Consider the following 13,896-nt stretch of genomic DNA (forward strand, 5'->3'; position numbering starts at 1 on the left):
AACTAATGGCCAGAATTAATAAACCATTCAGCTTACCTCCTATTAATTCTAAAGCTTAAATACTTTTCAATCCTTAATTATGCCTCCTCATTTCTTCACAGTTTGTGAAGCTGAGGCTTGGATTAAGCTCTGAAATGCCAAATGCAGAATGCCCAATTTAGCTTTTACTACCATTAAATGGATTTTTGTGTGCTAGTCTATCCGTCCATCAGCAGATCTCTGATTCAGGGATTCTTTGAGCAAACCACGCTTGCATCTTTATCACTCGACTACCAGTCACCCCATTGTAAAATGAATTTTCTCTCTTTAAAAAGTTTCAGTAGAACGAGTCCTCTACATATTGGTTGGAAGGCTTACCTTAATGTTATTTATTTTTAACTTTAGTCTGTTTACTTTTAAATGACAAGAGTGGATGTGATTTTGTTGACTCCAGTCTGTTTACTGTAAGAAGATAAGAATGATGTGTGGATGACCTGAAGATAAAAGGTCCATAGCCTCCATATGTTTCCAACACAAAATACATATAAAATTACACCAAGTTCATCCAAGAGAACATCTATTACCTCCTTATGGATCATGTTACATAAAGCTTGTCAATCATAGCCCTGCCAGTGCACAACTCAACTAGGAAATAAAATTGAGCAGGCAAAAGAATGAATCCAAAACAGGTGAATTTTTTGGAGTATGGCTATGAATTGTAGTCAAGACCCAGATCCCTCAGTGCGTCATTAGCAGCATCTTTGCAACTTTCATGGTTTTCTTTGGCTTTTCTTATTATCTTCTCAATGCCATTACTGAGCAAAAGGGTTCTGTTCAATAAATGGTGATTCCGCATAAATTATGGTGTCTGTAAATACCAAATATAGTGGAAAGAACTTCTGCTCAATGAATAGCAGTTTAATAGTGTAACAGTAATACTAGCCTGTTTTCTTGGTTCCTGACCACAAGGTTTCGGATCATGAGACAAGAGTTCCTCTGCATCTGTTGTGCTGCAGGAAACTTCTGCATGGCCTGGATGGCAAGGTCTCCAGCACCAGCCTCAACAGCACGGGCTGCATTGTCTGGTGATCTCAATGAAAGGACACAAAAAATGGGCATAACCTGTATTGTAATGAAAATAATGCAAACTTCTCAATAACCACGATCTCTTCATGTTCCAAAGAATATAATCACTATTACACATCAGGTTCCAGGATACTAGAATATGACAACTAGGCAGTTTCTGTTATGACAAAGCTGCTGTTAACCACCATTATTAGACAATGTGATAACCAGTATATATATATATATATGCCAGTGAAATGTCATGGAAATATCAGCAGCTAATATGCATTCAGAAATAGGGGATGCAATTAGCACAGCAGGATCTTACAATTGAGTGCAGCTTACATCCAATATGGCAGTATGATGATCAAGCACATTCATTTGTATAAAAACAAGGTAATTTACCTCTTGCAGAACAGAAGGGTCATCAGAAAATCTGGCAGAGAGTTTGATTAGCCTATCCATTCCACCCTTCTCAACTATAGTACTCTTATTTGCGTCGCTTCCTGCCAACTATTAGATAAAACAATATAAGAAGTGCTTAAATGCTTTAACAGGGAGTAACACTGCCAAATCTATCTGTAATGCAAAGCTTTAGACAGCTACTCATTTGTGGTGAGAATTCAGGAAGTGCAGTAGTCAATGCAGAAGATCAGTGCAATTCAGAAAGCCCAAAACAGGGACCCATCAATTTGCAAATGTAATTAAATCTGCAATCGACATCAATAACTTTTCTTTATTTTCGTCAAAATACAAATAAAATCCATATCCTTTACTTATCCTTAACAAAATCATTTTATACAACAGGGAATTCAGTAGATTACTCATTGGAATCTCTCTGAATCATACCCATCTTCAATAACAAAATTTAGATTAGCACACATGCTACAATTGGCTGCCAAGAATTCAGAGGAAAAGAATAAATTTGGGATCTTACAACTGTTTCAAATCCAAGTTGTCATAAGATTCCAACTCTTCCCTTCGTCTCCTCATAAGGAATCCAATAAACATTGAAGAATCCAAAAAAGCATACTCCGTAAGAGTATCTCATGAGTACTTTGTACAGATTTTTAGGATTTGTTGAAATATGCCATTGAAATTACTTCAGATTTGAAAAAAAGAAATAGCTAAAAAATAGCAAAAAAAAATGGTTTAAACCTTAGATAACAAAGAACAGCAAGCTCTGGCTACAGTTTTGTTGCCTTGTTCACCACTGTCATCAATGCATCGGAGCACTGCATCTATACCTCCACTTTCAGCAATGGATTTACAGATTTCATCCTACATAGAGAAGTAGGCCTGGAGTCAGCAAATCATTCAATAAATCAATGGGTATCTGATAGAAGAGGTTCCTCATTTATCTTATTGATGTATCATTAATTCTAGTTGTCTGAGTCCTAAAAATAAGGATATAGTTCCAAGGTGAAGAATGAGTAATTCCCCTGCTACATGCTTCTAAGGTAAACGAGTAGTCTCGATGGTAACAAATTACTGAAAATAAGCATTTGCCCTATCACATTCTCACAATAGTCTGTTCTATATATAAACAGTTCGTTTTAATTGGCATCTCATAAAATTTAAGGAACTTACATTGACAGCAACAGCCTTTAATGCAATGCTTGCTGAAACCAGACTAGGTGAACGAAGCCCTTCACCAAGTGATTCTACAAGAGCTCCTGCAATTCCAGCTTTGGCAAATCTTCGAGCATAACCATAAACCTAGAGTTTGTACACATCAAATAGTTACCTTGAGGAAAATTCCCAAGAGTCCAGATGCATTTAAATGCAAGCATATGGATACATCAGTACTGTGTTTGGTCATTGGGCCTCAAAATATGGCCTGGGTTCAGATCCAAACTTCACCCAGCCTCCAATTTGTTCATCAAGAAAACATCGGCATAGAAGATCAATTAACTTCATGCAACATATTACCTTAACATGCTGAATTTCTAGCTGCAATTAGTGGAGTGTACAAAAATTGAACCTATACACTTTCAACAAAGTATTTACTTACTTGGGAAGCCACGACACGATTATCATCAGGTGTTAACAGAACACATATAGCATCATATATGCTGTGGACTCTGCCTCTACCATGGCTCTTCATAATTTGGATGATGAGCTCATCAATTTGCAAGTCCATGAATGATTCCTTCAGAATCTCATTACCAGTTGCAGCCGCAGCAACAACAGAGAAACCACTGTTCAAGATGTCTACATTTTGACTGGCATCATTCAGGACACCCACCACAATTTTTGGTCCGCCAATCTTTTGAAATGTTTCTGTACTTTGAACATCTGCATATGATATCATACACATCTCAAACAACACCCAAACAAAATTATTAACCATTTCCCAAGTCCAAAGTCTGCGAGCTACTAACTGGAATATAATGACGGCCACAATTATTACATAAAACTTGCAGTATCACAGACCATACATCACAAACAACAAAGTTCAAGATTTTGATGCCTAAAATCTTATTCCCATAATCTTGTACACATATCAATTGGGCAACAACAATGAAATCACTAGTTGCAAAGAAGGACCAATTCCAACCCTTTTCCAAGGCCAGATTTTGTGAGCCATTGATGTAATCACGTTTGTCGTTTTCATTTTTCATTTTCTTTTTCGATTTCAACTAAGTGATCATTAGTCTTAAACAATGTATGGATCTGTAATTAAAGCAACATCAAATAACTACAAGCATCAATTCACTGAATTGATGATAATAGCCTTATGAACGAAAGTGCATAGTCATATATACCGTGAAGCAATGATGCCATTGTCGTCAACCCAGAAACAAGAACCGAATCACCTTCACACCCCACCCGAATCTTTGAACAAACAGAACACACCACTTCCACACCCCCATTCCTCGTCGCAATCGCCGCATTGTCGGATCCCTCAATCGAACACAACTCGGTTAGCTTATCAAACACCTCCACCATCTCTCCAAAGCCCACCCAATCAGAATCCAATTGCTTCAACCGATCCAAAGACTGAATCACTGGATTGTCCCCAACACTGCCGTCTCCAGGAACACACGCGACAATGCCTGCGAGATGGATGCAATTTCATAAGTACATCTATATTTGGTCGCAAAGAAATTATTTTTCTCCGGAAACAAATGGAAAGTGGGGGTACCGGAGAGGTCGACGCCCTGGAGGGTTAGGGTTTGCAGGGCGTCTTCGAGGGCTTCAGCGGGCTCCATGCCTAAGTCTTCCATGTTCTCTCTCACCAACTCGTCGAAAGCGGCTTGGGAGATCGTACGGACGCCCTTCTTTTGACCCATTTCTGATCTCGCCGTCTGATGATCTGAAGAAGATGAAGTCTCAGAGCGCTGGAAGTGAAGCAGAGTGAAAGATGGTGGGTTTTGTATTTGGATTTTCAATTTGAAATCACAGAGAGGTGGAGATGGGAGTTGATGTCTGGCTGACTGCAAAGTGCATTAGAATGTTGTGACAATCCAATTGCATCTTTCCACGTGGCGTATAAATTTTTTTAAAATAATTTCTTTAATAATATCATTTCAATTTTTAAAAAAATAAAAAATAAAATTTTTAAATGCTGTTTCAATACACTCCCTTGCTTTTATTTTTAAAGATAAAAAATAACTTAGAAAACTAACCTTTTTAAGATAATAATTTCTAAAAATTTGAGATATACCACCTTAAAATTTAAAATTTTTTCTACAATAATTTAAAAAATATAAAATTACACGAGTTTCTAAATTTTATAGAGGAGTTATTATTATTATTATTATTATTTTTTGTTTTTAAGAAAAAAAATCAAATAATACCTTTATGATTTGGTTTAAAAATTTATTTACTTTAAAGTATTAATACATTCAACATAGAAGCTTTTCATTTTAATCATATGTTAGATGTGTTGGTGGATTGTCACACACTACTTAAGCCCAACGAATTTACAAACAATGACAAGTAAGCATATTGTCTACATAATAATATATGATGCTTACGTTTGAGCCTCTCCGAGCATTTCAAAAGTTTTTACAAGACTACAAGGACCTCGTGCTTATATTATAGTTAAGGCGAATTTTTTGAAGCAATGTAAAGAAGTTTAGAAAAATTATGTACTCTTGTCCATAGCTTGTGAAGCCTAATTGAGTTAATTATGAATTATAACGATTTCAGAAAGTTTCATAAATACCTATAAGATAATGACCTTTAATTTAATGTAAAGTATTTTTCTAACCAACCCACATGATACTTAAATAATTTAAGCCACTTGAAGTTGGTAAGTCGACTTTTTTGAACTAATTAATGTTACACAATACAAAAGTTAGAGATGAAAAAGAAAGTCATAGTTAAAAGTCTAGAAAAGTAAATAAAATTGTTATTACAAAAGAATACTTTAAAAGACTTGATTGTTTTAAAATTAGAGTCATTTGCCTTAATCAATAAGCATGGGAGGGATAAAAAAACTTGATTTACTTCTAAAGATTGATGACACACTTGAAAAAAGATAAGGATAATGATAGATTGGGTTGATCACAAAGAGAATGGTGATCATAGATCAACAAGCTAACTAATCTAACATACCTAATTTTTGAAATGAATCTTTAGACCTTCTAAATAAAATGGGGCCTTCCCCTTTCCCCAAACTAGGACCCACAATTAGGATGGCCTAGAATGAGAATTCTACTTTGATGGGGTTTCCAAAGCTTGAGCAAGGCGATAGTGTCCACTTCTCAAGGCCAAGGGTGAGAATCCATCTGAATGCTAACAATATTGGATGGGCCACCAATAGGTTAAGGTGGAAGCCCTTTATCGGAGATTGGCCCTAACTAACTACCTAGCTTAATATGGAAAGTGCGATAATAAAGGTAGAAAGATCCCTTTCTTATTGCATTCAAAAAGCCAAATCCTTTTTATGGGGACATCCTTGTCAATAAGGCCTTATTGCTAACTCATGCTTTCACATAGAAGGGCATAACTATTAAACAGAGAGCTTTTAGTTTTTGTTGAATAGCTCAATTCAAGAAAGATCCTCCAACTATTAGAAATGAATTAGATTACCTTAAGGGAGAATTGCTTCTAGGCAACTAGAAATCAAGTTGCTCAAACCTAATTTCTCTATGCACAGGTATCCTATAAAGTGTGTTCCTTGTTAGGTTGAACCTTGGCAATGTAGTGTTTTTTCTAAATGAAGAAGGAAATCATAGAATCATAGTATTAGTTTTACTAAGTATAGTCTTGTCTTTATTATTCATCCCAATTGACTTAACTAAGAATAAGTTCTTTTTTAAAAAAGGCATCACGTGCAATGAGATTATTTTATTAATTTCCTTTTTTACCCGAGATGGGTCCTTTAAGGAGCGGGGCTTTATTGAAAAAGGTTGAGAGTAGCAAAAAAAACTATATGTTTGTTCACACTTTCACGCTAGAAAAGTAATCATGTCAATTCTTGTATGCATGAGAACTTTGCTAAGAAGTTTTATTATATTATTTGTTTAGGACTTAACTTTTTCTGTCTAGAAGTAGTTGATCTCTTGCACCGTTTAACACCTCTCTATATCATTAAGCATGTTACTCTCAAATACTATGGGATGTATATCTTGCATTAGAACTCTTATAGCAAAGTCAAAGGTATTCATATGAACTTCAAATACCTTGTTATAGTTTGATAGTGCCAATATTGGCTCCTTAGTCACAATCTTTTAAATCTTTAACGGTTTGTTGGCATTTATCATCTTATTCCCTTACTTTGTTTTTCTTTAATAGGTTTTCACTATCATTTTTGAATAACCTCAAAAGAACCATCAATAGTAATTCATTATGACACCCTTGTAGGCTAATCCTATTATCAGATGGTCTTTAGCTTACTTTCTTCCATCATCAACATTCCATCCTTTACGAGTTCTTAATGGTGTCATTTGGACTCATCAATGCACTAGCTACATTTTGCTCATTAATGAATATGATCTTTTTTTCCATACTTGAATGAATTTGTAGTTGTTATTTGTAAGACTAGTTATTTACAACCATTTACCTTAAAAGAAACATGTAGAGAACACATAAGAAATTAAGGTCTTCAAATTATTAAGACAAAATCAGTTCTATATAAAAAAGAAGAAATGTTCATTTTCTAAGGAGAGCTTCTATTTTTTAAAAATTGAAAGCTTATGAACTACGGTAAGTATTTTGTTTACTATATTTTTAGAAGAATTTCTTAAAAGAATAGATGAGTAATTTTCTTATTTCATAAAATTTTTAAAGTTTAAATATTTATGTGAATTTTTTTTAATGAAGCCTAACTTATTGAAGCTTTTTTTTTTTGGTAAAAACTAGTTTCAAGAACTTAATAATTATGTGTTGAACTAAAAGAATGTAAAAAAGCTTTTACTAAAACAAGATTCTTTGCTTTGGTTATTGACTTTTGGTAAAAAAAAAAATATATATTTCTTAAACTTGATTAAATGCTTCTATCTCTCCTTGAATAATTCTATTAAACGAAAGTCCAAAGGACCCAAGAATAAACTTACATAGAACTTAGGATTATGTCTCAGTGATGGGAGTTTAAAGCAACTAAGAATAAACTTAGAACCTAGGATGTCGTTCTACTGATAAAAGTCCAAAGTAATTAAGAATAAACTTAGATAGAACTTAGGATAACATCCCAATAACGAGAGTTTAAAGCAATTAAGAATAAACTTAGAACATATGATGACTTTGCAATGATGAGAATCCGAATGAATTAAAAATAAACTTAGATAAAACTTAGGATGACGTTTCAATGATAAGAGTCCAAAACAACTAAGAATAAATTTAGGTAAAACTTAGAATGACGTTGCAATGATGAGAGTTCAAAAGAGCTAAGTATAATAAACTTGGATAAAACCTAGGATGATGTCCCAATGACAGGAGTTCAAAGGAACTAAGAATAAACTCATGAAAGCCACAAACATATTGTAGGCCTTAAAAGCCACATTTGGATTCATATAAAATTTATTTTATATTTCATAAAACTTTCATATATAATATCTTTAAAAATTATGGTTATTATAAGTTTTGTTTAGGTTATTTGTGGTTATTGAAAAGTATTAAGGAAAAAAAAAATGTTAAGAAAAATGATTTTTTAAAATTTGGTTGTATTATGAAAAATATAAAAAAAATTTAAATATAATTAAAATTTGTTAAAAAACTTATAATTATAAGTTGCTTTTGTTAAATCAAATTGAAGGGTGGTATAATATCAATCTATTTCCAACATCATATCCATAGTTAGTAGCTCCAATCCGCTCCGTATTTTTAAATTATTTATTTTTTGAAATAGTATATTATCTTTTGATGATGGAGAGAAAGAGAAAGAAAAATGAAAAAAAAAATCATTTCAATAAAAAGAAAAAATTGATTAAATTTTTGGTACTAAAAAGGAGGTCATCATACGTAAGTCGATCGTAATAAAGTGAAGTATGAGTTTGTAAACGAATAATTGGATATTTAACATATCTTTTACCTCTACTTTCCCACCTTCTGTTGCAGTTCAAATCGCACCACTTACTCCTAGTCAAATTTCATGGCTTTAAAAAAACATAAACAGACAGAATATATAGGTCCATGCAGTTGGTCGACTCCTGAGAGAGTCTTCCACACTTAGTGTATATAAATTCAAACACATTTATCACTGTGTATGACAGAGAAGGGTTTGAAACCAGAGGGCCAAAGTGGAGGCCTCGCCCAACTCAAGAAATTCACCACCATATTTGATTATTTTCCATGTCCGACCAACCCCATTCTGCAAAAAGGCGATATCCTGCTGGTCCGCACTAGTCCAACTCCGGTATTTAAACCCCCACAAACTCATGCCTCCATTCATTGCAACTACCAGCTTTCAGTTTCTGATTCAAGATTCATTTGAGGAAGAGAGGAAGCCAGCAAAGCGATGGGTTTCACTTCTGGACAAGGAGTAGTCACCTTACTGGTGTTAACTGCTTCCCTGTTAGCGGTCGGTATGGCAAACAGACCCATTGCAGGTAAGCCTGCAAATCACTGGAATTCCGGCTTCAATCACAGCATTTGGGGTCCCAGAAACAATCCTTTCCACCCCAATAATACCCGGCCTCCCAAGAAGTTCATCGTCGGTGGATCGGAGCGCTGGCGCTACGGCTTTAACTACACTGATTGGGCTCTCAAGAATGGACCCTTCTACATTAACGATACTCTGGGTGAGTTTTATATCTATATCATCAACAATACTTCCATTTTTGATACTTAAGAAGAAAATGAAATAACCCTCTGTATTAATTGTTAATATGATGCTGGGTTCAGTGTTCAAGTATGATCCTCCAAACAGCACCACATTTCCTCACAGCGTATACTTGTTGCCAAACTTTGGGAGCTTCCTGACGTGCGACCTGAGTAGAGCCAAGCAAGTGGCTACGGTGGCGCAAGGAGGCAGCAAGGGGTTTGAGTTTGTGCTAAAGAACTTGTGGCCTCACTACTTCGCCTGCGGGGAACACAATGGGCTGCACTGCAAAGAGGGAATGATGAAGTTCTCTGTGATGCCGCTATTTCGTCCCTGCCATGGCTGATCATGAATGGAGAATGGCTAGGGAAGATGCAGTGCTTCTTCTTCTTCTTCTTGTGTGTTTTTTTGCTTAATTTCCATGTTCTGAATTTTAAAGAAATAAAGAGTTTTCAGACTCAACAGTTGTAGGATATACAGCAATAGAAAAATGTAATGGTTTGTTTACACGTCCGACAGAAAAGATATACAAATTTTATAACTGTTTTTGTATTAATCAAGAATAATCAACTTTTTTGTTTAATATAATTAAATTAAAATTGGCATTTCTTTCATTATTTTTTATAATAATAAAAAAAAACAAAGGGTTAAAAAGTTTTTGAAAACTATTCTTTGATATTTTATAGAACAAAATTTTGTTTAAAAATTTAAAATATATTTAAATATGTTTTAAATAGATAATATTTTATTTTTAATAATTCTATATGTTAATATAATTATTTTTTAAAACAATCTTTATAAAATAAGTGAAAATAATAAAAAACAAGTAAAAGACATTATTTGAAAATACACTATTTTTTTGTTATTGAGAATAAAAAATAAAAAACAATTTTCAATTCTAAGCTCACAAACAAATCCAACACTTTTTAAAAAATTTTCAAACTTCTTTTGACTTTTTATTATTATTTAACCAAATAAAAAACTATAACTGTTTTTGTATTAATCAAGAATAATCAACTTATTTGTTTAATATAATTAAATTAAAATTGACATTTCTTTCATTATTTTTTATAATAAAAAGATGATGATGATGATACAAAAGTGGGTAAATGTTTTCCTTCCAGGATTATGAAAAATAATTTTCCTTTTATATACACATAAATCCTAATTAAAATATAATAGGAAGTTTAAAAAAATTGAAAAGTGCAAACCAATAAAAAAAATGGTATTTTAAGCCTTATTTGGTAATTATTTTCGAAAATAATCCTAAAAAATAATTTAAAAAAATAGTTTTTGAAAACTATTTTTTTGATATTTTATAAAATAATCAAAGTCCGTTTGAGAATTTAAAATATGTTTTAAAAATTATTTTTATATCTAATATTTTATTTTTAATAATTCTATATATTAATATAATTATCTCTTAAAACAACCTTCATAAAAATAAGTGAAAATAATAAAAAATCATTAAAAAATATTATCTAAAAACACACTATTTTTTATTCTTAAGAACAAAAAATAAAAAATAAATTTTAATTATCAAACATCATTTTTTGTATTTTTTATTCTTGATAACAATTTTCATTTCTAAAAAACAATTCACAAACAAACCCTTAAACTTTCTTAAAATTTTTCAAACTTCTTTTGACTTTTTATTATTACTTAACCAAATAAAAAACCATATATTTATCTTAATTCAACATTTTCAATTCAAAAATCTTAACATAAGACTCAATAATAATGAATCAGTCTCAAATCAAATCTTGAGAGTAACATGATCACTTCAACCACTACACCATAACACCTTGAATTCTCTTGTTCCTAATTACAAGCTCGTGTGATTTTATTTGTCTTGGTAGCAACCCATGATAAAAATTTACATGGATGTTTACTAATAAAATTTAAAATCAATTGTGGTCGGTTCTATCTGCACCAAACCCATGGACGGCAGTGAAATTAATCCTCTTTTTGTTAAGTAAAATACATTGAAACGAAGTTGCAAAGATCGTAACATGACACCATCATGATGATAGTTGATGTTTGCAATACCAAAATTCAACCTTTGTTTTTTAAATTGTTTGTAAGAGGAATGAATATTTAACATGTTTCAACTAAATTGAGTCAATGCCCACCAATCGTTAATTCCCCACTTTGTATTTGCCATGATTTGGTCAAATCTCATGCTTTTTTCAATTTTTTTAAAAAGAAAAATCAATTTTGTATGAGAGGATTATAGCTACACATGGTTAGTTGACTAAAAAGTCTTGGAAATGCTCTCCATAGATTACGCAATACAATTTTTTTGTAATTGAGTCAAGATGTTATGCTAAATGTAATTATGTGCAGAAAAAGTTCAGTTCAATGTTATCTATGTTACATTGGCTTTGAAATTTATTCGGATAAAATATTTTTTTGAAAACACTTTGTAACACATTTCATTCCTTAGATTTATTTAGGCAAATGGGTAGTAATGTTAATCCAAGTATTAGATTGTGAAGCTTGAATTAATCTTGTTGCACTATATAACAGATATCGGAGGTTTAGCTCCTCGTTGAGCTAAGGAAAATTGAATTATACGGTCACCTCACAAGCATTTTAAGGGAGTAGTGCCTCTAGTCAAATTTTGTTTATTTATTGAATGATGAATCTATCCCTATTATATTTTAACTCTTTTATGGTTTAAAATTCATTTTTAGAGAGAAAAAATTCAAAGTGTGATCTTCAATTAAGAGAAAAGAGAGTCTTCATTATTATAATCATTCTTTTCCTTTGATTAGTGGATTATTGAGTATTGGTGTGCGAGCTCCCTAAGCATATGGATCATATTGATCATTAAACCATATTAAAATCTCTCGGTCTTTCTTTATTTCTACTTGTGCTTATGTTTAGATTAATACTTGATCAGTGCATAACATCCATAATTAATTAGTACATGGACACATGATACATGGCATAAGTTTTAAGTGCCGAAGCATGAGGACAATGTGAAGCCAAATGAAAATTAGGACCTTAGCCTACCCTCCGCTAATCTTGACTCATAAGAAGCTGTCACAAATTTACCAGTGTATGAGAAAAAAACTTAGAAGATAAGAGGACCCAAGTGGAAGACACACCCAATTCAATAAATTCTGCACAACATTTTCCATGTTCCTACGAACCAACCCAATAATTCAGCAAGCGGAAGGTAATTTTGGCCCTTCTGCACTTGTCCATTTCCTATATATAAACCCTATCAACTCATATACGCCACCATTCATTTCCACAATCAAGTTTCAATCTCTAGTTTAAGATATCATTAATTAAAGGCAGATAAAAGATAGTCAAGAGATGGGTTTCACTTGTGCACAAGGGGTACTCACCTTATTGGTATTAACTGCGTCCATGTTAGCAGTTGGTACGGCAAGCAGACCCATTGCAGTCAGGCCTGCAAACCATTGGAATTTCGGCTTCAACAACAGCTTTTGGGGTCCCAGAAATGGTCATCCATTTCACCCCAATAATAATAACACCCGACCTCCCAAGAAGTTCATCGTGGGTGGATCAGACCATTGGCGCTATGGCTTTAACTACACTGACTGGGCTCTCAATAATGGCCCCTTCTACGTTAATGATACTTTAGGTCAGTCTTATATTTATCAATCAAAAAATATTTCCATTTTCGATACTTGATTTCTCTGATCTTTGCATGACGGAATTGTGTATAATATGGTGATTGTTGCAGTGTTCAAGTATGATCCTCCAAGCAAGACAACATTTCCTCACAGTGTGTACTTGCTGCCAAATCTTCGGAGCTTCTTGACATGCGACCTCAGCAGGGCGGAGCAGGTGGCTACGGTGGCTCAAGGAGGCGGTGAGGGTTTCGAGTTTGTGCTGAAGAACTGGTGGCCTCACTACTTTGCCTGCGGGGAACATGATGGGTTGCATTGCAAAGAGGGGATGATGAAGTTCTTTGTGATGCCGCTGCTTGGTCCTTACCATGGCTGATCAATGGAGAATTGGCCAGGGAAGAAGAAGATGCAGTGCTTCAGTGTTTCAGGCGTTTGCTAATTTGGAAACAATAAGATTTGAGTTGTGGGAGGATTTAATCCTAGAATATATAGCAATATTGATCATCAGTACTGTTGGTATGCTGCTGATTTGCTTCATATGTTTTAGAAATATAAAACACACTAATTTTATTAATACTCTTCTTAGTTCTATCTATTAATAGATGTCCCGATTGGTTACATATAACTATAGAAGATAAAGCAGTTCCATATATGGAAATTTAAAGGGAATCGTCTCAGCATTTTGGGGCCAGTTTCATTTCCTTCCCCTTTTTATAACTTCTTAATTACATATTTGCATTGAAGTGAAATTATATTTCCAAAGGCAGATATGTGTGGAAGGTATTTTTGAAAACATATCCACAAAATAATTTTTAAAAATTATTATTTGATATTTTGTAAAAATTAAATGTTATTTTAAAACTTGAAATTTTTTAAATTTATTTTTTATATTTTTAAATACTTTTTTAAAAATAACTTTTAGGGTTAGATACATTTTAACCTTTCAAATTTTTGCATATTTTACACTTTTTTCCCTCACATTCAAAACCTAATAGCTTACAACTCGAACTTATTAAAACCAATACTTTGCCT

The 13,896-nt window shown here is 33.1% G+C and overlaps 3 protein-coding genes across 3 annotated transcripts; 2 read left to right on the top strand and 1 right to left on the bottom strand.

Moving 5' to 3' along the window:
* Positions 1-474: 474 nt before the first annotated feature.
* LOC100253702 (uncharacterized) lies at positions 475-4,465 on the bottom strand. The gene is made up of 8 exons (XM_002281804.4): positions 4,193-4,465; positions 3,813-4,103; positions 3,059-3,342; positions 2,635-2,763; positions 2,203-2,325; positions 1,450-1,557; positions 923-1,101; positions 475-809 (listed from the first exon to the last, which is right to left on the bottom strand). Exons 1-8 carry the CDS (start codon positions 4,338-4,340, stop codon positions 689-691), a joined length of 1,383 nt encoding a protein of 460 aa, XP_002281840.1. The 5' UTR covers positions 4,341-4,465; the 3' UTR covers positions 475-688.
* Positions 4,466-8,855: 4,390 nt separating this feature from the next.
* On the top strand, positions 8,856-9,728 carry LOC100248603 (uncharacterized). Its single transcript, XM_002281816.4, has 2 exons — positions 8,856-9,236; positions 9,340-9,728. The coding sequence occupies exons 1-2, from the start codon at positions 8,954-8,956 to the stop codon at positions 9,600-9,602; spliced, it is 546 nt and encodes a 181-aa protein (XP_002281852.1). The 5' UTR covers positions 8,856-8,953; the 3' UTR covers positions 9,603-9,728.
* A 2,797-nt stretch (positions 9,729-12,525) lies between these two features.
* On the top strand, positions 12,526-13,367 carry LOC100243470 (uncharacterized). Its single transcript, XM_002281825.4, has 2 exons — positions 12,526-12,875; positions 12,978-13,367. Exons 1-2 carry the CDS (start codon positions 12,584-12,586, stop codon positions 13,238-13,240), a joined length of 555 nt encoding a protein of 184 aa, XP_002281861.2. The 5' UTR covers positions 12,526-12,583; the 3' UTR covers positions 13,241-13,367.
* Positions 13,368-13,896: the final 529 nt, after the last annotated feature.

The sequence above is a fragment of the Vitis vinifera genome, chromosome 3 (assembly GCF_030704535.1).
Source record: "Vitis vinifera cultivar Pinot Noir 40024 chromosome 3, ASM3070453v1".
Taxonomy (NCBI): domain Eukaryota; kingdom Viridiplantae; phylum Streptophyta; class Magnoliopsida; order Vitales; family Vitaceae; genus Vitis; species Vitis vinifera.